The sequence below is a fragment of the Larimichthys crocea genome, chromosome XVIII (genome assembly GCF_000972845.2).
Source record: "Larimichthys crocea isolate SSNF chromosome XVIII, L_crocea_2.0, whole genome shotgun sequence".
Lineage (NCBI taxonomy): Eukaryota > Metazoa > Chordata > Actinopteri > Sciaenidae > Larimichthys > Larimichthys crocea.
Genome location: NC_040028.1, coordinates 4,463,340 through 4,486,904, shown reverse-complemented (window position 1 = coordinate 4,486,904; position 23,565 = coordinate 4,463,340). Strand labels below are relative to the sequence as shown.

The 23,565-nt window shown below is 39.3% G+C and overlaps 2 protein-coding genes across 4 annotated transcripts; one reads left to right on the top strand and one right to left on the bottom strand.

The window, feature by feature from the left end:
* The first annotated feature begins 435 nt into the window (after window positions 1-435).
* pla1a (phospholipase A1 member A) lies at window positions 436-12,826 on the top strand. Of its 2 annotated transcripts, none has more exons than XM_010734031.3 (11): window positions 436-930; window positions 2,697-2,922; window positions 4,258-4,435; window positions 4,607-4,715; window positions 6,110-6,211; window positions 7,026-7,118; window positions 7,315-7,479; window positions 9,107-9,196; window positions 9,903-10,008; window positions 10,804-10,959; window positions 12,315-12,826. In XM_010734031.3, exons 1-11 carry the CDS (start codon window positions 864-866, stop codon window positions 12,400-12,402), a joined length of 1,380 nt encoding a protein of 459 aa, XP_010732333.3. In that variant the 5' UTR covers window positions 436-863; the 3' UTR covers window positions 12,403-12,826. The 2 variants fall into 2 exon arrangements, with proteins under 2 accessions (XP_010732333.3, XP_010732332.3); XM_010734030.3 differs by having other exon boundaries at window positions 7,297-7,479.
* A 321-nt stretch (window positions 12,827-13,147) lies between these two features.
* Window positions 13,148-22,380, bottom strand: popdc2 (popeye domain cAMP effector 2). Of its 2 annotated transcripts, none has more exons than XM_010734028.3 (4): window positions 21,468-22,380; window positions 19,095-19,203; window positions 17,391-17,979; window positions 13,148-14,066 (listed from the first exon to the last, which is right to left on the bottom strand). In XM_010734028.3, exons 1-3 carry the CDS (start codon window positions 21,959-21,961, stop codon window positions 17,440-17,442), a joined length of 1,143 nt encoding a protein of 380 aa, XP_010732330.3. In that variant the 5' UTR covers window positions 21,962-22,380; the 3' UTR covers window positions 13,148-14,066; window positions 17,391-17,439. The 2 variants fall into 2 exon arrangements, with proteins under 2 accessions (XP_010732330.3, XP_010732331.3); XM_010734029.3 differs by having other exon boundaries at window positions 17,526-17,979.
* Between the last annotated feature and the right edge of the window lie 1,185 nt (window positions 22,381-23,565).

Sequence of the window (23,565 nt, the reverse complement as noted above, 5' to 3'; positions counted from 1 at the left end):
TTAGGTACCAAAACGACTTGGTTCTGTTAAGGAATAAATGAAAAGCCTTTCTGCAATAAAGCCCTGAAGTTAAGCTTGTCCGACATGCCACAAAGTGACAACTGCAAAAATGACTCTCCAGTTTCCATGGAAAGGACAACATCTTCTGTGTAATTACTAACTTAAAACTAGAGGCAAGATCCAGTCAAACCTACTGTGTATTCATAACAGTAGCTAACTACACAACCATTAGTGAATCCACTGAGATTATAAGGTGATAAAACAACTCTGTTTAACTGGTTCAAGTCAGCCTGTTTACAAAGAGCATTCATGGCAGAACATTCAATCAGATAATGATTGATTTTTTTTCTCAGATACAACAGGGTGACCCCCTCTTTACTTTCTGTCTCTCAAACACAGCCAGGCCAGAGTACAGCCTTCAAAACAAATAACCATTGAATACCAATGAGGTCATGGATTCACCGCCGGGCAAAGAGTTTCAACCACTTGCTGGCTCGATACAAACCCAGGCTGAGGAGAAAAATAAATAAATCGGACACTAACAAACGTGATGACGGAATAAAAGGACAGGGTTAGATTTGATCCCAGCTTTACAAGAAGAGAAATGTGGCATACTCTGTCAGGATCATGAGAAGCATTTGTTTTTAGAATCTTTTGGACCTTTTTTGTGGATTAATCCTGGCTCCTACTGTGACTACTGTGAGGCAGTTAAAGGCTGAGTAGTCGTGCCAGAGTGTTACAGCACTGCACAGAGCTGGGATTTTCTCAAGACAAAAGCTGATCTCCATCCACCAATCTGTGGCTAAACAGAGTAGCAGTACAACTACAGCTCCTAGGCCTCATTCAGGTCTGTTACTACAGAAATGCCTCAGGAACGCACAGCGATCCTCTTCTGTGTTTTGGCAGTCCACATCACATCTCTGGTGGCGGGTAAGTGGCCTGATCATGAAGGACATGTTTTTTTTTGTTTTTTCTGTGTGACCTTTATCTGTATTTTCCATGCAATACTTGCAAACTTATACAGTGCTGTATAAAAGTTTGGGGTCGCTTGCCAAAAAGCTCAATTCTGTACAGTCAGATGGCTGAGAAGACTTTTTCATGTACAAAGTTCTCTTTAAAAATAGATGTCATTTTGTATGAATGCTTCGCAAAAAAAGAAAAATGTTTTGTACATTTAGAACAAATCTCTGTACCTATGATAACTGTGATAACTGAAAGGCCAGAAGGAGACCAACAGTTAAGAATATAAAGAATCACCAGTCATTGGTAAAAGAAACTTAAAGCTAAGCCCTAAAATCTGTGAAGATCCAAAGAGGAAAGCACAACAATGCATGATGATTAACATATTTAACAAAGCTATTCTTAAAATGTCAGAATAGAAATAGGCTAGTTTAGGGCTACTGGAATTGGATCACTGAATATTAGCTCAACATACTGTCGACTTCACAGTTTGAACATGATCAATCTGACTGCAGAGGGCCCAAGGAGAAAAAGCTTCGCAAAATATTTGGAGCCAAGTAACACTGTTGTGGTCCAGTAATGATGTTGGGTTATGTGTGCTTTTATAGACTGAAAGACAAATTCAAAATCAAAGATATATGGGGTTAAGGTTAGGGCTACAGTATTCTTTCCTGTCATGCAACACTGTGAGGACATCAATTAAATTCATTTGATTCTTCTTTTTGGGATCAGAACCATTACAGATAGTATTTAGTGTCTGTTTTATCTCTGTTTAAAATAGTCAGTGTTGAAGGGAAGAAGAAAAACATTAATATAACAGGTGACCCAAAAACTTTTGAGCAGTAGTCTTGAAAAAGGGATGAACTTTGTTTTGAACTCAGTACACGTCTTCAGCACACAATGATGGTGTAATTACTGAACACTGCACGAGTAGTTTCTATGACACAGCACTGTGAAACAATTCAGTTGTCAAAACATGTCAATTCACTGATAAAAGAAATAATACATTTGAAAATCTACGCAATGGACTTTTATACTTTTATACTGTAATTAGACACAAAGACTTTATGATATCTGCAAATATATACAGATATCTATAGGCAAAGCATTGATATTCTGGCACCAGTAGTGCTGTGGTTTTGATTTGTATTCTAAGTAGTATTGACCAGTTATGTTTACTTTGACTTTGGTGGTCTGTGTGGAGAGCAAATAAGGTGGAACACACTGAAATGCAATCTCTGAGTCATTATTTATTGCCCAATGACAGCTTAGCTTTTTATTAGCTTTTTTGAAATTATATTCATTTATATGCAGATAATTGTTTATAGAGATGAGCAAAGATGTGTCTTTCTCATCTTTCTCATGTATCAAGTTGCTAATCCGACTGCAGAGGAAGTCTTGGAAGTCTTTGATATCTGTTATTTGTTCCTGGGATATCCACAGGCTACATCGGAAGTTCAAAAACATTAGCCCCCTGAGGCTAAATCATCTCAGATAATAAAAAGAAAGATTGAACACTGATGAAAAACACTGTATTTTTATAAATAATAATAAATATCACAAATGAGAATATTTAAATCCCACGATCCCCCTCACTGGTTCTAGTTCATTTGACAACTAAATGTGGTATTGAATTTTATTTGAGATAAGTGGAGTTTGCTGTTGTGTGATGCCGGAGATCAACAGTCAACATTTAGGCACAGACAATACAACATAATTTCCCTCTAATCAACCAGGTGTAGAGGAAACGCAGAAAGATGAGTGCGCTGACCTGAACAACACCACCTGGCAGGAGTATCGGCAGCGTAGAATCAAGCTGCAGGTCCAGTACCTGCTGATAACCAGAAAAAACATTGACTGTGCACAAGCGTTCAGCCATGAGTCTCTCACTGAAAGCAGCTCTCAGCAGCTCTCCTACTTCAACATGTCGCTGCCAACCAAGGTCATCATCCACGGATACAGGTAAGGAGAAGACCCTTAAAGGCCCTGAAAACCTTATGTCTCCATGAACCTGTGACCACAAGTGATAGGGTTCTTCTTGAATGCTCAACCTTCTGATAAAGTTACAGTTTTTTTCCCATGCACCAATCAGGATTTAGGGACATTTGTATGAAGCTCTGAGACAATTTGCCTTTTGGTCACCAGCAGTCAAATCTGATCAAACCAAACTCACACAGTTCTGAAGAAGTATAAATAGAAAAAGTCACTGAGGAGAAATGAAGATCATTACTAACGTGAACCTAAGCCCTAAACCTAAACTGGGCTGAGTCACTTTTGCAAACTCACCACAAAATGAAAGCAGTGTTCTTCTAATTACAGCTTTAGCTGTGGCTTTAAAGAATGAGAGGTACAGCTCATCTACTGGAGAAAGGAAAATCTTAGACTTATCTTGAACCATACAGCGGATCATATTGTATATATGAGAGGTTTAAGAAAAAGACATCTTGGCTAATGGTTTCATTATTTAGACAAAATGTAAGTGCAGTCACATGGGTCAAGATATCTGAGAATTTCATCCATGAAGCAAGTTCTAAAGATCATTTTTAAACACAATTATAGAGGAACAATAATCACAACAAATGAAAATCACAAGCTAAAACAAAAACAAAAGATACCAGAAATTTTCAAACAACCCAAACAATGAACATAAACCTCAAACCATAGGTAAATAATATAATAATACCATAAATGAAATATAGAGAGTTGTAGCTAAGGGTGCATTCATGCCATCAGTCTTTAAGTTTGTGTAAAGGCAATTCTGAGATTTCTTTCAAAATACATACATTTTTTGTTTTTCTCCAGTTTTCAGTCCAGGATTTTGTGGGCGGTCCTAAAGGGTGGCTCAATGACACGCTGAGGCCACCCTGAGCATACCCCTGCACCCCTAGCAGATAGATAGAGATTAATTCATCTTGCTCAAAGTGATTTAAAGTTAGTCATGTCAATTCCTAAACTCATCTGACAAAATGGCTGCTTGACTTCAGCACATTCAGCACACAGTCCTGGAGCTGACAGTACTGCTCATTTTTACCTGATTCTGACACCTAATTTCATAAACTCTCTTCACAACTTAGAGTTCACAGTCTTGAGTTAAGCATTTTAACACTTTTAATTGATTGATTTTGTTAATTATACTTATGACACGAAAGATAACCGAATAAAGGATGAATTCAAAAAATAGATGATAATGCTTGATAATGATAACTGATAACAAATGTTATCCTACATCCCACCCCTTTCATTCCTTTCATTTCACCATCCCTGACAATCTGAATATACTCAACTCTATCTCTGCAGGGCTCTGGGCAGTAAGCCTTCCTGGGTGAAGGAGCTGGCCCGCGCCCTGCTCATGGTGCAGGACGTGAACGTGCTGGTGGTGGACTGGATCTACAGCGCCTCCTTTGCCTACAACCTGGTGGTGGAGAATTACAAGGAGGTAGCTCTGCAGACCTCTGTCCTCATCAACCAGCTGGAGGTAAGAGAAGACCCGTTACAGTCATCTGTACTTTTATTTTCAGGGTGATATTATTCTGTTTTGAAACACTGCTTCTAACAGCAATACACTAGCCTCTTAAAAAATGGTTCAGCAGAAACAGTTTCAGCTGAAAATAAAAATCACTGAGGTTGTGTCTCTCTCGTCCAACAGAAACATGGATGCAAACTAGAGTCCTTCCACTTCATTGGGGTCAGTCTTGGAGCACATGTTGCTGGTTTCGTGGGGACTCTTTTCGAGGGGAAGATAGGAAGAATCACAGGTGAGTCCGGAAACCCCTCCAGGTGATACACTAGTGCACTAGTCTTTTCCAGGTCTTGCTGTTTGTAAAATATGTAGTGAAAAAAAATATTTAGATGCCACAATTCAAAGTAAACAATGCCCCTTATCTATTTAAAAATAACTAAACCATGAGAACTTCTACATTATTGTTGGTGCATGGGAAAATAAAAAAATGCCAGCTGCTGTTGTTCTGCTGCTACATCTACTGAAAGAGGGAGAACAGTCAGTGAAGGTCTCCACAGTCCAGGACGCTCACAGAGCCTGCATGTGTTTCAGTGTGACCTTGGAAGATTAGCCAGGCTGTTCAAAAGACAACAGCACTTTGATAAGAGCCACTCTGAATCTGCCACGCTGCTCTCACCCACAATACACCACTTGTGTATATTGAGTATTTTCGTCTGAATGGGGAGGCTGGTGCAAGTTTGAATCTGAAGTGCCATTCAGAGGAGCCACAGCTGCTGCTGGAATCCGGTCATTAACTGGTAAAAGAAAATCTTTCACAGAACAAATAAACGGTAATAAGAAACGTTTAATGCTGCAAAACATATCAGATAAATCAGTATGATATAAATCGATGTGAGCAAACCATCACTATCTTTAGTGATTTGCTTTCCTGTCGCTACCTCATCAAGATCAGCTACATGTAAATATAGAGGAAGTGATAGGAAAGGAGAAACAGGTTCACTTCAGTTTAGCATGCAGCAAGAAGAAGAAGAAGAAGAAGAAGAAGAAGAATGTTGTTTATATAGTGTCAAATCAGAACAAAAGTCAATGACTTTCCATATAGAGCTAGTCTAGTCTAGACTGTACTTCTTTATAATATGTTTTACAGAGACTCAACAATTCCATCAGCAAGCAACAGTGGCAAGGGGAAAACTTTTTTTTAACAGGCAGACACCTCGAGCAGAAGCAAGCTCATTGGTGGGGGGTAATGAGCAACAGCTACAACGAGGGAGGTGAAGCTTTTGTTTTGTAAGGGATTATTGTGATTTTCACATTTTGGATTTCTGACAATTATTGAATCCAACCAAATCCTCTATTTATTCACTTACAGCATCTCCATTTTCTTTTACTATTCACTCTGCTGCCTCAGGGACTTTATTTAATGTACGGAATATGACAAAGAAACCAAAAACCAGGTTCCTCAAATAAAGATGCTAATAAAGTTTTCATGATGTCATGCCGCCTAGACTTTAAAACACAAAAGCATTGAACTATGAGAAACCACTGTCTACTTAAAGGCCACAATACACTGAATACTGAAGCTAAATAATCCTTCTGTGTTATTATCTTTCTGTGACACGATTTCTATTCCATCCTTTTATCCCCACTGATCTGTTGTACCTTTCATACTGAGTTCTTCTTGTCATCCAGGTCTTGACCCAGCTGGACCCATGTTTAAAACAGCCGACACCTTCGACCGGCTGGACCCCTCTGACGCTCAGTTTGTCGATGCCATCCACACAGACTCTGACTGTGAGACAACTTGAACTTAAAACCATAAAAAAATGCTGATTCGTTTCCACCAAAATACTAGCGCCCGAGGTAACACAAGTCAAAGTCCAACATTAGACGTTGAAAGGGGGCTTTGTTTCTGAAAGTGATCACTAGTCATTTCATGAAGTCAGGTTTGAGGACGGATAAATATAGACATGTTGTACAAATTAAGACAGTTGACTGAAGTCAACAACAAAATTACTGAGAGACTACATAACTTTTGAAAGAAGGACTAACACAAACTTCTCTGAAATGACAAGTTGAGATAAAACATTCAGCGAATTTGCCGTTAACAGATGAATGTGGTCTGTTAAGACTGTGAATGTTAACATGAGAAAATGTTGCCCTACATGTGTTGTGGTTGCACTGTGTTTTAGCACGTCTCAGCTCAAACTTTCAGTGGTAAACAAAGCGTACCTCAGCAAATAGACATGCTTGTTGTTTCCTGTTTGTGGTCCTCCTCCAACTCACTTAGGTCAGGTCACACAATGATGATGTCTTTAAGGAAGCTGACTTGAGAAGAATGAAGGAGAATCTAATGTGCAATTTGACTAAAGTTTTCAGCAAAAGTTACATAGCCCTGCTTTGATTAGTCCATCTTTTCACCGGCCAGTGTAACACAGATATTCTGAAGAGTGTATCACTGTAGTTAAATGATTGTAGTGTGGTTTGAGAGGAGGTATGTAAATGCTGGATGAACATACACATACATACACATACATACAAAAAATAAAAATAAAAAACTATTCAACTCACTGAGTGTGAGTATTAATGAGCTTTTCTCCTGAATCAGATTTTGGCATTTCCATCCCTGTCGGTCATGTTGACTTCTTTCTGAACGGGGGAATGGATCAGACTGGATGTGCCCGCTCCAGGTTTGCCTCAAGTAAGCTCAGCACTCACACCTAAAACAACAAGAGAGCAGCTGTGTCTGTTGTTTTTAAAGGCAGCTATGAATATAATGTGAATTATACACAAATAAATCTTCACAGCTGGGCGGGTGTTTAAATAACTATCATTTTTTTTTATAAATGATAGTCTCCAGATGTTTTGTGTGTTGTCAGTTCCTTTCCTGTTTACAGTGTACGGCTACGTGATATGTGACCACATGAGGGCACTGCATGTATACATGAGTGCACTGAACGGCTCATGCCCTCTGATGGGGATCCCGTGCTCAAGCTATGAGGACTTCCTGAATGGACACTGTATGAACTGTGACCTCTTCAAGGGGACATGTCCAACTATAGGTCAGTAAGAGCTTCATCTGCAGCTGATGTGTGTCCATGAACTGCTGTCACTGTCTGCAATATGTAGTTCAGTCTGCCTGAAACATGAAGGTTGTTCCTTTATACTTACATTGAGTATTTCTTTTTCTGCTCCATCATACTTAGAGGAAAATATTGTATTTTTGACTTCACTACATTGTAACAAAAAATATGACCATCCTATAAAAACTTCCAAACAGTATATAGAACAGTTAAAATTAGCTCCTCTCCAGCAGCTACAACATTAAAATAATGTTTACACTGCAATGCATCGCTGGGAATGATCCAATTATACAATACTGTAAGGTAACACTAACAGGAGCCGGACTTTTTGATACTCCTTGAAGTCTGTACTTTTATTTTATGCAAAACATAAAGCAGCACTTTTACTTGAAATGGAGAATTTTCTTCCACCGCTGTCAACTGATGTATCACTTTTATATCCATATTGATATATGATTACATATAGAAATACTAAGGTTGGAAAATAGAATCAACTGTCAATTTGATCCAGTGATTTGTTTTCTGTAATAATTGGGCAATGTTTCATATCGAATAAAAAGAAATGTCTTTCTCCTACAAGGTTAAAATAGACTTAGATAAACAGACAATACTCTGTAAAGAAGAGAAGACACAAAAGAGGACAATATATATTTTAAACAGCTCCTTCAGCAACAGCCACCACGTAAGAAGGAGCTCTACCACAGGTCCTTCATTCAAACAGCTGTCAGACTCTTTAACACCAGCATGACTTCATGACTTTCTTGTATGTATTTATGAATAATTTCTTATTCAGTTTGTGTATCCGAGCTGCTGTGACAAGTAAATTTCTTCAGTGTGGGTTCATTAAAGTCTATTGTATCATATCGTACCGTACTGCATCATATCGTATCGTATCGTGTCATATCGTAATGTAACGTATCGTATCTGTATATTTTTTATAAACTGCAGACTTCCTTCTCACAGTCTTCTCAGTCTGGAGGACTGTTTTTGAACAGCAATCTAAATCAATAATTCCCTAAATTTTGACCACAGATGTCACTCTCAGTAGCACTAAACAACGTTAATATTACAGGCAATGGTAGTAATAGCTGTAGTACTACTGACAGAGCCATTCTCTGATTTTGATTAAAGATGTTTCATATTGATTAGAGTGTAATCAGGTTTGATATTAGCTTTTAGCAAACTGACACTCTGAATCAGCATAATATACAAATAACTGATTCAGTTCATCTTTACCCAGCATCCATCATAATCACAAATAAATGACACAGAAACATGACACATACAGTAATGGATGTCAGACAGGGATGGGGAGGCACACACATGATGAGTGACAGTAAAAGAAGAAGAATATGAATCGCCCGCCTTGTTTCATTCTCTGTTCAGTCTCAGTGTCATCGGTGCTCGTGGCGTCTGGCTGCACTCATGCAGCAGGTCTGCTCTTGTCACACGGCAGCTTCTTATCATTTCAACCCCAGATACACCAACACATGCTGATACAGCCACACAGTGAATGTACACGGAGCCTTTTTTATCTGTGACCTATGTACGGTAGGCCTACAGTATGACCCTCACACACTTGGTCCGTGTGTGTGTGTGTTTTCAGGTTTATCAGAAAACAGTGGGATAACCATATCTCCAATTCCCAAAGAGCAGAAGCTATTCCTCCTCACTACTTCTTCAACACCTTTCTGTGGTGAGTGTGTGTGTGTGTGTATGTATGTATGTGTGTGTCAAAGCAAAGGTAAGAATACTTTCTCACAGTGGTATTTATTAATTAACATGAGTATTGGACTGATGCTGGCACCAAATAAAAAGTCACATGTCCTTAGGATTCATCCACTGGGGACCATGAATGTCTGTATCAGGTTTTATGGCATTCCATCCAGAATTTCTTAAGATGTTTCACTCAGAACCAAAATAGTGGACCCATCAACCAACTAAAAATGTCAGCACACCTGTGGTGTAACACCGGCATTCGGCTTGCCAGGTGCTGATTTTATTTCCTTAAAGACCTTAAAGACCTTAAAAATACACTAATAACCATATATTTAAAAAATGGATGCATGCCTGCTATGTGCATGAACTTGCATGAAACAAGAAATGCAAAAATTATTTTAAAATTACATTCCAGCGATCTCATAGTCTACTTGAATTCAAAATGTGATAGTATTTTGATGGTATTAGATGATGTTAAAATCTGAGATTCCTCCAAGTACAACCAATGGTACATGTACCGTAGTTTGGGAACTCTAAAATGTCAGTATTTTGTCAGTCCAGACAGTTATTTTGTAAATGTTTCATATGGCAACAATCAAAAATAGAATTTGTATATATGTGTTGTAGATGTAAGTGAGCACTAAATACATGTTTTCCCACTGGGTTGTTGTTCCTCTGCCCAGCTCATCACATCCTGCTGGTGCTGGAGGTTTCTCCCCTGGATAAGAGCGCTGAGGTGGAGGTGACACTGAGGACAGGGCATCTGGTGAAAGATAAGAGGCTCAGGCTGTACGTACCTCATCTCTACTGTCACAGTCTTATTCACTTGTCACTTTTTGAAGTGTACTACAGCTCAGGATAATAAGAAAAGTTTAAGAGGAGTCACGCTTTATTTCAGGTGTGCATACTGAGGTGTGGTTCTGCTATTTTCGATCTGTTTATATCACTAGGGCTAAAAAAAGAGAGAAAGATTTATTCATCCCCAATAGTAAAAATTCTTTTTTTACATACAGAACACCGACAAACACACACACGCGCACGCACGCACAGGGCTCATAGAGATGCAAATGCTGAGAAATGGTGAAAGTTCACAATCCTCATTATATCTTATATCTTAGACTCTCTTTGTTCATCTCTGGTTGACAGACTCCATAGCAGCTCCCTCATCCAAGAACTTGTACTGAAATGTCTTTTTTCCCCCCAGAAGAGCTGAGCAGGTAGCTTCTATTTTGAGAGGAGAGGTACTGTATGTTTCACTGTAAAAACACGGCCAGGTGCAGCATAGTGGCAGAAATACTCAGAGAGGAATTTTCATCTGTGCATAGGTTCTTTTTTACTTTATTGCAAGATTGGCTAAATAAGATGCTTATGTTGCATAGGTAGTAGCAATCTTGCAGTATCACGTTGAGTTTATGCTCCACCTTGTTGATGCAAAGAGAGATGTAGCAGTCAGTCTGTTGTACTTTTATTCATTCTAACTAATAAACACAGAAAGCAATAACTGTCCTCTGTGTTTCTGTCTGTCTTGTGTGGTTACATTATTTACATTCACGCTCTGTGCATACGTGTGTGTGTGTGTTGCAGTCAGACAGCTACGACAGTGTACAGGATGGTGTTGGCCCACCCTGTGGCTCTGTGTGAGATCGACTCCATCCAGCTGAAGAATACCGGAGCTCGCTTCTACAGACAGGGAGACATTCACGTCAAGTCTGTCTGTCTCTCTGAGTTCCCCTCCCTCAGGTACAGCACCTATAGGACTATCTGAACACACACACTGTTCTGTTTAAGCTCCCACACCTCCTCCTGGTAGATTTTATACTTCTGTGTACTATAAAACATTTTACTGGGAAACAGCTTCCAGGCCTGTTTCTGTCGGAGATGAAATATACAAGCAGCAGATGAGAAACAGTTTTGGTTCTTGTCTGCGCTGCAAGCTGCAAATTTGAAATGGATACTTCACATAGAATGTTTTGTATATCAAACACTCTGAAAGGTGGCATTCAAACGTTTGTGGTTTGCTCATTTATAGGATGACAGGATTCACAGCAGTTACATTAACATTCATGGAACATTATTGGAACAATAACCACGTTTGACAGACCAAACAAATCCACAGAAAAATTCCCAGTCTCTCCTGCAGCTTAACTAACACCTTCATGCTTAGTATGTTCCAACATCACGTCTGTTTACAGCTCATGCAGTTACCGATGTGCGGATTATAAACTAATTATAATTATTATTATTAGAATATAATTATTATATTATATATAATCATGCTAGCCAGGTTGTCGTTATAGGGATTATTGTGATACTGCAAATATATGAAATAACAGTATACATCAGCCAGTATACTTTAGTATGTGAGTATGTGACTTTATGTGAGCGCCGAAAGAAGAGAGATGACAGGAAATGAGGGGATAGAGAGATGGAACGCTGGAAATGTCCAAAGAATAATTATTGAGATCATAATTGATGGAAATCAGGTATCAGTGTTTCCCAATGGTTCCTTTTCTATAATTGAAAAAACACAAGTGACAATTAATATCATTATAATATTATATTCAGTGTATAACAATAAGAGAACAGAACAACTGACAAACTGTTCAATTCAGAATCAGAATCAGAAATACTATTTAAATATTAAATATATAAATAAATAAATATAATTTATTTATTTTAATTAATACAAATAGTGAATGCAATAACTGCTGGAGCGATTTGGATGAATTTTGAGCATTATTTATTAGATGAGTTTTACTGAAACTTTTTAAAATATTTTTGATTAATTTAAACAACCATAAATACTAAACAGACCTCTTCTGTTTTTCTGAGAGTAGAGCCTCGGTCCTTACTCTGCTTTTATCCTGTGGTAACAGTTTACTTTTAGTTTTTTTCAATTCATCTATTTTAACTGTCAGTTTTATCAATAAAAAAATGACCCAATTTCAGCTGAACCGCTTTGTTCCAGTTCTATCTTTCCATTTTTGTCTCATCATTCATTGTCACTCTGCCCTTATTTTAGACCTTTTATTCTTCTTTCTTTCTTTCTTTCCACTTAAGTTAAACATTTCAATTGTAATGTGTTTCTGTCTCAGGCGAGAGGAGCCGCTGTGTGTGAACAATGTCCATGTGCGACGAGGAGCTCCGTGGTCACATGACTTAGTGCAGGTGTGTGACTTCTAAAGAGATTGACTCAAAGACACTGAAAAAAAAAAACATTTACAGTGAAGTCACTGTAACGTCATCATCAACACCACCTTGTTTAATGATTAAAAAATGATGCGAGCCAATTAACTATGTTTTATTCTGGAAGAAGCTGATATTATACAGACTATCACTCTGCTACTAACATGCCTAGTCATACTTTATTTAGCTCAGAAATCGGATCGTCCAACATCATGATTGTCAGCAAAAAGAAACATTTATATTGTCTGTTGTTGTTCATGTGTGTCTCTTAACTCATCCCTGCCTCTGAGACCTTTTTCAATAATCTGGTTTTATGATGTTCCATGTATTCTCTGACCTGTACTGTTAGTGCTGCCAAATGCTGATGACCAGTTTGTCTTAAAACCAAGAAATAAACTGGGAACTGTTCTTTGCTTTTCTCCACTGATGTTTGAAGGATGAATAATTACATGCGTGTTTGCACTGGAAGAATCTTTTGGATATTATTCTTTAAGGTCAAGAGGAGATTTCCTCGCCTACTAATGCATAAATAATTGAGTATAAACAAAGTGCTGAAAGCTCAGTGTTAAGTCTTGTGTGTGGTCTTGCGACCGCTATGACAGGAAGTACACAGTCACAGAAAACAAACTACATTTTCACTGCACACAAAGAGATTTATGGAGAAATCTTGGCCCCAACACTGACTTTTTCATTTTAGTCCCATGTCTCTATTTAGGAAGTCAATAACAGACAAACAAAGCAATTCACAGACGACACGTGTGTATTAAATACTGAATGAGTTACAAAACTTAAAAAACAGGCATCTGATATATCACCAAAGAAGAAGAACGAGGTTGTCGTCCAGATGAATTTGATATCATTCTATGACAAGCTCACCTCTTAGGCAGTGTACATTACTGACACTGAACCAAGTCATCGTGAATTCAGACAGATAAGTTGAACATGCCAAACAAAACGTAAGAGAAATGGAGAAAATGTACATGGCAGTTGCAGGTTTTTTTGTACTTAAATTGTCCATACACAGGTCTGGAAAGTTCTTAATAAAATAATATTTTCCAGATCTCTCGAAAGGATTAAAAACTGAAGACGATTTTAAGCAGTTTTATGCCCTTTTTTTAAAAAACATAAAATAACATTTCATGTGCTGGTAAGTAAGGTAAGGTGAAGGCTGCTCCTCTGTCCTCAGTGTTCCAGTGCCTCATACTGTAAGATGTTGGTGTCATTATGATTTCAATCAGAGTTTGATTGATTGTTGACAGTAATCTGTATCTACATTCAGCATGTTTCTTCATCTGTAATTTGACTCATGGTGGCCTTAGATGCTGCTCCAGAGACCAAATTGAACTCTTAATATGGTGCTAGATATCAGCCCAGCATACTGATTGTTAAATCGTAATGTTAGCTGTATTTTAAATAGAGAGGAAGAGCACACATTCTATATGCTCGGGTGTGAAGATGTGAACTGAGGTGAGAACAGGGACAGCGAGCGAGGATGAGGACAGAGTCATAACAAGTGACGTGTGACACATTCATACTGCTATACTGTAAATAATATAATGTTTCCAGGAGAGACTGTTCTCACAGTTTGGGAGTGTCGGTGGGAGCCAGCGGCGCTCTGCCCCTCTGGAATCGAGGTGGTAGGTTTCCATCACTATCACCTCCTGCGGAGTCAACATGAAGGAATGTCCAAGTTAAGAATGTCAAGCTCACACAGCAAAGTGTTTCCCTACTGACATCCTGATAACATGACAGACAATCAGCCGCAGTTTAGTGCTGCGGAGTCTCATCAAACGACAGTCAAACTGCAATATGTGACAGAGCAACAGACACATTTCTATATTTATTTTTTGCACAGCTTCAGTGCCGTTTCCCCCACAGAGATTAGTGAAAACTTAATGAACAAACTTGTAATTTATCCAAACTTCAGACTTGCAAATTCACAGCTAAGTAGGTTAGAAACAAAGCTCACTGGTCAGTTAAAATATCCCTCTTATTGATGCATCAACTCTGAAGTGTTTCTGCAAATATAAAAGCAGCCCCAAAAAGGAGCAATGGGCCCCAACAGACCTTTTTCACAGCAGCCATTTTGACATTAAATAGCAGGATACTAATTAGGCTTCCTAATTAGTATCATTGGTAACACCTATGTTGACCCTGCTATACTGTGGAAAAAGGTCTATTGAGACCTCCAAATCACAATTTAGCTTTGTTCTAATATATTCAAGAATATTCATAAAGCATCATTTCAACTCGATTTCGACAGAGGTGGGAGTTCATTAATCATTGTCACTTCACTATCATCACTCTTGAGTCAGAGTCAGACACCGCACAATAAATATCGACTCTGTTCACATAAATAAATTTGTTCCACATGAGTGTGAGTGTAACAGCTGTTACATGTATATTTTTAATATATTTTTTATTATTTATATATATAATATATATATATATATATATATAATATAATATATATATATATACTATATATATATATATATATATATATATATATATTATTGTTTTCTGCTGGCATCCACACAGAATATAGAGTGTTTTCTGTCCATTAGATCTGGGACACTGAACTGAAGCTGTGTATCTACTCTCTGGAATAGATTTGACCTACTACTTCACAGCCGTCCTGCAACCCAAACCCATCGCTGACCCCGCTATGCAGCTATGAAACTTGATCCACCACCTGTGATTGGCTGAGGGCTGCTTTTGGGATGGTAGGAGGGTTGGTGGGGCTGAGGGGGGATGAACGTTGACAGACAGACAGACAGACATCTAAATGGTGGGGACACTGGATTATTAGCATGGCACTAAATTTTTTGGACATCCCCTTACATTTTTAAGATCTAATCCTGATCAAATAGGAACAAAACTGCTGCCTGGCCAACCTCACGGCTGTCTGCTCGCCTCTTATAGTATCAAACTACTGCTCGCCATACACACATGCTTAAAATACAGACACACACAGAACCTGATCAGCTACCTGAAACCATGATTTGCCACTGAACTGCTTATGTGAGTAAACAAATTTAACTCTGCTACCCTACCAAAGACTGAAGCTTGTGAGTGGCAGAGCCAAAACAAACACTAATGCAGAGCAGCTGGCTGGGAAAGAATTTTAATCTTAAAGTATGGTTTGAAAATAGAATAATAATCCAGATATCCACAAAGCTGAAAAGGTCGGCAACAAAGAATTCTGGCCACGTTTAATGTCTGACTAAAGCTACAAACAGTTAACAGAGAACTTGTGGGTGCTAACTATGAAATGCAAAAGACAAAGCAGCCAGAGGATCAGATCTCCTGAGATAAGAGAAGAGCCAGAAAACTAAATATTAATCTGAGAACATTACAGCAGGCTGGAGCTGGACGATAGCTCAGTGGTATTGGATATTGACCATGTCGTGTCATGATTTTACAAAATTCTGTTCTGTTCTTAATTAAAAAGTAGTATTAAGGTAGTAAGTAAGATGTACTTATTATTATTGGACAATTAAAAATGTAAGCAGCATTATGATGTTGAAAAGTTACCCTCATAACTTTATATGGTTAGTTTAATCTACAGTTATTTCGATGCTACACTGACTTTTAAGTCACACGCCACTAACTTTTTCACTGAAACTGGATCATATTTTATGGAGAAAATGTTTTCTGCTTGTGATTTACATCATATTTTATGGAGAAAATGTTTTCTGCTTGTGATTTACAGAATTTCCTGATGGACTGTGAAGTAAAGTGCCACAAACTATAGCTGCTGTTCGCTAATAGTCATTGGTGAAATAAAAGTTCTTGATCAATGACGAGTGTGAAGACTGGACAGCGTATGCGTAACGTCAGCCACAGGTTTCTAAAGCACTGTTTTGAAGTTCAAAATATGTGGTACTGGCCACCACCATGTTATACTGCCTCTTCTGCCTCCAGGCTAATGGAAAAATTGGCAATGAAGTGGATCATCGGCTGACCTGAGGCAGGCTGAATGACGCCTGGGTGCTCGAATAACTCATCTGTAACGACACCTACCTGTCAATCAAATTGCCATGCTCTTAATTATGCATAACTTTAAGCCTTCATATAATTTGAACAGGTGAGTTAGACTCGATGCAGTTGTCATGAATGGGAAAACTAGCTGTAGAGACCAAAACAGTTTTTTGTACCAGGCTGTAAACATGTTTATTTCTGCTGTGAAGTTGGACATTTGAACATGGAGACTTATGGAGGCATAGCTCAAGGACTTACAGTCATTGGCACTTCCGCATTGGCTTCATTTGCCAGGTTGCTGCTTGTGCTTGATGTTTGGTTATTAGTAAAGTTGTTGATCATTTGTAATGTAATCAGCTGTGCACAAACTGGGGGCGCTAATTCACAAAAATAATTTCTACCAATTGAAAAAAATGAAATATCCTCACAAGTACCAAACATAAAATTTATGTACCCAGTAACTTTCCACCATTGTATTTGCCATATTGTCATAAATCTGTAAACTGGTATCAGCAAAAATATTCATATTAATGTGATCACTTACTTTTGTAATATTATTTATATTATGGTCACTTTCCTTTGCAATATTTCATACACTATGATCACCTGATCATGTCGAAGTTTAAAATCTGTATTTATATCTTCTTTCATGTGCAATATTATTTATATCATTCCACTAGTTTGAAATTTTCTACCTTAGTACTTGTTTTGAAAATCTGTACACTTGTCTGTGGATTGCCTGTTGTTGTTGTTGTTTTCTGCCCCTTTATTTGATTCTATTTCTGTAGTGTATATTACACTTTCTGCTGCTGTAACAAGTGAATTTCCATGTTGTGGGATAAATAAAGTATAATCTAATCTGATACCGCTTTCAGCCATATTGCCCAGCCCTGTACTGTACTGTATTACTATGAAGCTGGGTTAGTAAGAATTGTGCACTGCAAGCCACTCATGCACACACACCGCCCCCACGCCACTGTCAGCCCAGGTGAGGTACTTACATGTAGCTTAAGTGGTGACCCAGTGTGTTAGCTCCAGCACCCTGCCCCTCTACCTCAAATATTCACTGCCATAATCCATTAAGGAGCCCGCCACATCAGCAAAGTCCTCCAGGACCAGGCTGGTGGAGTCCTCACCAGAGGGCAGCTCCGGGTCTGTAGCCCAGGGGATCTGATAGCTGTCATGCTGAGGGGCCTCAGGGTCATCCACGGTAGTCTTCTTTGGTCCCTGAAGGTGGGGCTGGAAGGGCTGAGACTGGGCGGGATTAGACTTCTGGTAGGCCGGTGCTGAGTCTTCTCCCCGCTGTTCAATTTGTTGCTCCTTGGTGTTGCCGCCATCACTGCCGCTGCCGCCCTCGCTGCCCTGCGAGGAGGGGGCCAGCACGTGGTAGAGGCTGGGGAGGCGTATGTCCAGCAGCACACCACTCTTAATATAGAGCTTGTTGTTGAGGTTGTAGAGCTTCTCGGCGATGTCGTAGCCCAGCATGACGGAGAAGACTCGGGCGATGTAGCGTTCCTTTGACATTAGCGTATAGAGTCGACGGCGACGCCATGAGACGTAGCGAGAGTCTTCCTCTGCTGTCAGGGTCACCTGGAGAATAACAACAAAACACCTGAATATCAATGGCTGTGAAATGTAATCAGGTATGACACGTGTTGTTTGAAAGGCAGCTGTTGCCTTGAATGTGCTGTCTGAGATAACACTGATTGTGGAACCAGAACTGGGTTGCCAAATACTGCATTGTTTGAGGATTGCCAATGCTGTTTTGCCTTTACCGTCCTTGATATTGTATTTTTATTAGACCCAGTTGGGATGTGGATGGGCTTTTAGAAATGTTGGTGCCAATACTAATGATGCTAATACTTTTCTTTTTTTAAAAATGCACCCTCAGCTCACATTTTTGTAGGTTCATATCAGACAGACAGGGGTTCTGGTACAGTAGGTCCCCCTCTCCTCATCACTATATATATGTACATGTACATGTATGAGGTTTTATAATGTTTAAGTGACGGGTGACGACCTGTGTGTGGTTGTGGCGGTGTATCAGTATCCTTATATCCCTCAGGTAACCCCACATGATGTCTGGACCAACATAATCTGAGGTGGTTTTTAAATTGCAGATTGGCGTCAGCATTTGGTATTTTTGTACTAATAATTGCCCGACTTTGCCCATTAATTAATCATACTGTCTATACAAAAAATTATGTTGTGTTTACAGTATTTCAAAACATGACCTGGCTGTGGGAACATTTTATAAACAAAATGATTAATCATTTCATTAAACAAATAAATGGCAGATTAATGAAAATTATCATTATTTGCATCTCTACATCTATATGTGCACCTCACTAATCCAGTACCCAGCACAGCCTTCTTGTCTGCAGCCCTGTTGGGCTCAAACGTTCACTGTGACCTCTGGGCCTGTTTATACTTTAACTGAATGAATCTAGAGCAACAGGATAATGGAAAGACAAGAGGACAAGTTACAGCTTTCTCCTGTTCAGCTTATCAGTTAGATGCTGACTCCGATAGAAGGCAACAAAAGACATCCACGTGATCCATTTGATATCCACGTCTGGTTTCTTGTTCCAAATCCTTCAATGACAGCGCTTCACGTTAACGTTCACATTTCACTGCCACACTTTGAGCCTCGCATGACACACATTTAATTTTCTTCTGTCAAAAAACAGAAACGAACGGCATACCTGGAACTTTCCCTCCTCGTTTGGTCTGAGAGACTCCCACTCTGGAGAGTCGAGGAACTGGTGGCGGTGGATGTAATGCAGGAACTGGCCCTCCAAAGACACGTTAATCCTAAAACAATAAGAGAGTAAGATTCAGATTAAAAAGAGAGATAGGTATAAGAAGTGAAAATAAGAGCAGAGAGGGAGCTGGAACTAACTTTGCCAGTCTAAGACCGTATAACTAAATATTAGTACAAATACAGTATTAGCTATGGATAGACTAAAGAGTAAAGATTTCCTTAAACACTACATAAAGTCTTTATGATAAACTGATAATACCAAGTTTTATCTTCTTCCAGGATTCCCTCTGCACACAGAAATCATATTTTAAGACATCAGGACAATTCTCCCTCAGAAGGAAGTTTTATTTTAAAAAAGAATAACTTCCGCAGAGTGAGATAACCCAGCACACTGAACACTGAGGCCGTCACTGAATTACGTCAAAAGTTTCTGTCTGATCGTTACTTCAATGTGAGTTGAATGTTGTCATATCTGCTTCATATCAATCACCTGTCATCTCCAGAAAGAAAATGAAGTCTCCTCCAGGAAATAATTCGTCTCCTCCAGACTTTATTCTCACATGTAATTTTTTTTGTGTCTCCGAGCAGAAATGGAAAAATGCAGACGTAGATCAGTCTGAATGACTCAGGTATTCTGTCAGATAAATGCTTATCTTAAGTGTTGGTCTGCTATATATGACTAATTTTTGTAGCAGTTTAAAACTACTAGAATAATTATATTTAGACACTTTAATTCATTAACAGCTTGCTGTGTGTTGGAGTATTAATATCCTCTTTGGCACTTATGCTGTCTGGGTTAGGGACTTCCACTGGAGATTCCCATGCTAAAAATGTTACTGTAGTGCCAGCGCTATACTTTGTTGCACATGCACAATATGGCCAAAAGTATGTAGACACATCTGTCTTTTGGTCTAATGCTGTTTTTAACATATTAAGTTTGAACATGACAATAAACCCATGCACGACGCTGCATCAATAGAGAAGTTGTTTTCCCAGTTTTGTGAGTCCTAACCTCAGACCCATCCAACACTTTTGGGTTGAACAAAAATGCTGACTGTGGAACAAATCCAGTCGCCCTGCAGCAAGGTTCATCTCAGAGGAGTGGAGACTGTTACAGCAGCAAATTAATGCCTGTGGTTTTTAAATGAGCTGTCCGAACAATTACAGGTTTGTGTGTCCACAAACTTTTAATCTCCAAACAACCAAAAAGCAGACAAAAAAAATCAATATTAGCTTTTCGTTGTTTTGTTTGTTCTAAATCTGGCTCATATGCTGTGCTGTCATTAATATGGCCAACGTTTAATTTAAGGTAAGCAGTCAGTGTCCACTCCTGTCCCAAGCACAAAGATATCCTTTAACCAGCTGGCAGTGTGCAGAGGGACGGCACACTGGTGAGTCACAGACAAAAATACTCTTGTTTACAACATTTCTCTTGTGTAGGCTCCAGGACTGTGAAATCTAATGCAGCTCTCTCTTTGAGGATGTTTGGATGAAGAGGATACATTTCCTGTGACGGTTTCACGCTGCCAGCAGCATAAAAGAGACAGAAATAGAGATCCAGTTCTGCAATAAGCTGTTAAACTGGATTTTTTTAAAACAATGGATGCTTGTTCTTCTGTCACTGGAAAGACTTCAACCAATTAAGACCACGACATGTACCTGTACAAATGAGTGAACACCTTATGTTTTGTAACACTAAAACCTGCAACATACTATAGCTATGTCCAAAAATGAAATCTCAGATTATAAATGGGAAAATAAGTGAGAACTAGCTTTAATCTTCTTGGTCACAAACTCCCATACCTCATAAAAGGTGATGAAGGTACACCCAGACAACAACAGAGGGAAATAATGCACTTTTTGCTGTAGTTATAGTTGGATTGGGACTTCATATAATGTACAATATTGTGTTTGAAATTAGCTTTACCTTAACCCTCTTACTCATTTATAATAATCTAATTATATAAAATAAAAACATACTCATTGGGGGCATTCTGCAAAATGAATATGCGGGAAAAACCTCCAATGATTTGCCAGGTCACCTTGCTGCTACGTATGTATAAGTGCACAGGGCGTGTCAGTACACTGTGACGTCACTGTTGGTTGTGCTACTTTTCGGGTGTAATCAAATTTTTCATGTTTAGAGTTGATCAAATGACTATGTGTCATGTAAAAAAGAGTTGTTCATAGCGGTGAGCACACAGATCATTTCACCCAATTGTGCAGTTCCCCCTTTTAGCATCTTTCAGCTTATTGTTTTGGTTTTACAGGTGTGCAGATGTACACATGCCCACACCACACACACACTTCCCACCTCCCGGACAGCAGAAAGGAGAGCTGGTCGATGGGCGTCTTGCCCTCCACAGCGTACGTCTCTCCTGCCTTCAGCTCCACCACCTTGTTCTCAAAGGCACTTGTGATATCCTTGAACACATGGACAGGCACGCCCAGTGGCAGGTAGACCGCCTGGTAGAGCGAGGTCAGCTCCTCACTGCGTATTCCTTCCTGGTGCAGCCGGTAAAGGAGGTGGCAGATCTGAGCTAAACAGACCAGCAGCATAAGCAGGTTCCAGGTGAAGACGTCCAGGCCGCACATCGTCAGCCAGCCCCACAGGGTCAGGCACAGGAAGGCCGGGGTCAGGAAGCCAAAGATGAAGAGGCACCCATAGGCCCCACTGCCTCCCATGTAGCCAAGGAACAGGAAGGTGTTGCCCAAATGGTAGATGGCCCCCTCTGTGTTGTTGGTCCAGCCATCACAGAGAGGGGCAATGAACAAGTTGTCCAGCAGAGTTGAGTTGTCTGTGCTCATGTTCGAAACGCTTCAGATGACGAGCTGACGACAGACTTTAGATGCTCGAAAGGACCAAAAAAAGACTTCTAATCTAACAAAACTATTTCTGTCCCACCAACAGTTACAACTGTTTGTTTGAATATGATCTCGATCAAAAATAAACAGCTGATACTGACCAAAACTGTCACGTAAGTAAATGTTTGTTCCCTTGGCGTGCAGTGGAAAAATTCTTCAATATGAAAAAGTTCTCACGGCTCTACTTGTTATCGAAACACAGCTGGAATGAGTTTCTTCTTTGTCTTCTTCTCTCATTATGCGTCCCCTCCTCTCTGCTCTGGCTTCTCACACCGTCTTTCCCTTTAGAGTCTTCCTGTCGTTCCTCTTGCTGTGCTTTTCTGTCTATTTCTCTCACCCATTGGTCTGCACTGTGGAGCCAACAGCTGGAAGAGAGGGGACAAGGGAGGGGAGATGGGGGGGTGTCGATAGAGCCCTAGAAGGATAGCCATGTTTGGAATTGAAACCCAAGGAGGAAAGAGGTGGACAGAAAGCAGGCCTGCTACTTAACATAACAGAAAGAGAGGGACTGAGAGAGAGAGAGGCAGGAAACGGGAGAGAGGAGAGGGACTATAACAAATATCTCAGAGAGGCTGAGCCTCACAGTGTCACACACTTTTGACAAAAAAAAAAGTTCATCCAAAGCTTCACCTGAACTTTCTGAGTCCAGTTTACTCTCAGGAGAGCCGCTCGGCTGGTGCATATTTAGACACCGAAATAAGTAGGATGACAGCACAGGTCAGATTTCAGGTACAAGCACCCACCACTGCTGCCGCCTCACATATCCAACTGTCTTCTCAACCAGGACAACTCACAGTCCCATTTGAAATGTCTCTTCTGTGCTTTATGTTTTCTTTTCTTTTTTAGAAGAGTAAGACAATAAACAGACTATATAATAAAAAGGCATGCAGTCAAAATGAGCTATAAATGTATATAAAGATTAATTATGGCCCTATCCAGAGATCAAAGATCTGTATTTTACACAAATATAGGGCAGTATTGACAGATTTAAGAATGTTCATGAGGAAAGCAGATTATATGAGCTGTGTGATGAAAAGACACATTTTCTGTAATGTTCATGTACTATTTAACTTCATTCATTCTGTTAGACAAGTTTAAACTCATTAAATTAAGACAAAATAGAATATTTCATTTAGTCTTTGTTTTTTTCTTTTTTTAGGTAACAATCACACATGCTATGAAATTCTCGTGACGTGGTTTGGGATCATTCATAAACCTCGTTATGGATCTGATAACTGCAGGTGTCATGTAAACACATGCTGACTGGGCATATGTGTATGCACGATACAATTAAAAACAGTCACCGTAGGATAACGTGAAAATAGTAACTCAGATGTTGACAAAGTTGTCTCATTATGGACAGGTCAATATTGTATAATAATTTGTATCACTATATATCCACCTATTAGGCCCAACTTGTCACACAAGGTGATGCCTGAGGCCAATCCACTGTTTGATTTGCACAAAGCTCTGAAACTGTTTAAAACAGGTGATAGAGAAAATAATGAAATTAACTTTTCAGTAACCATGTAGCAATGCTAAGTGCT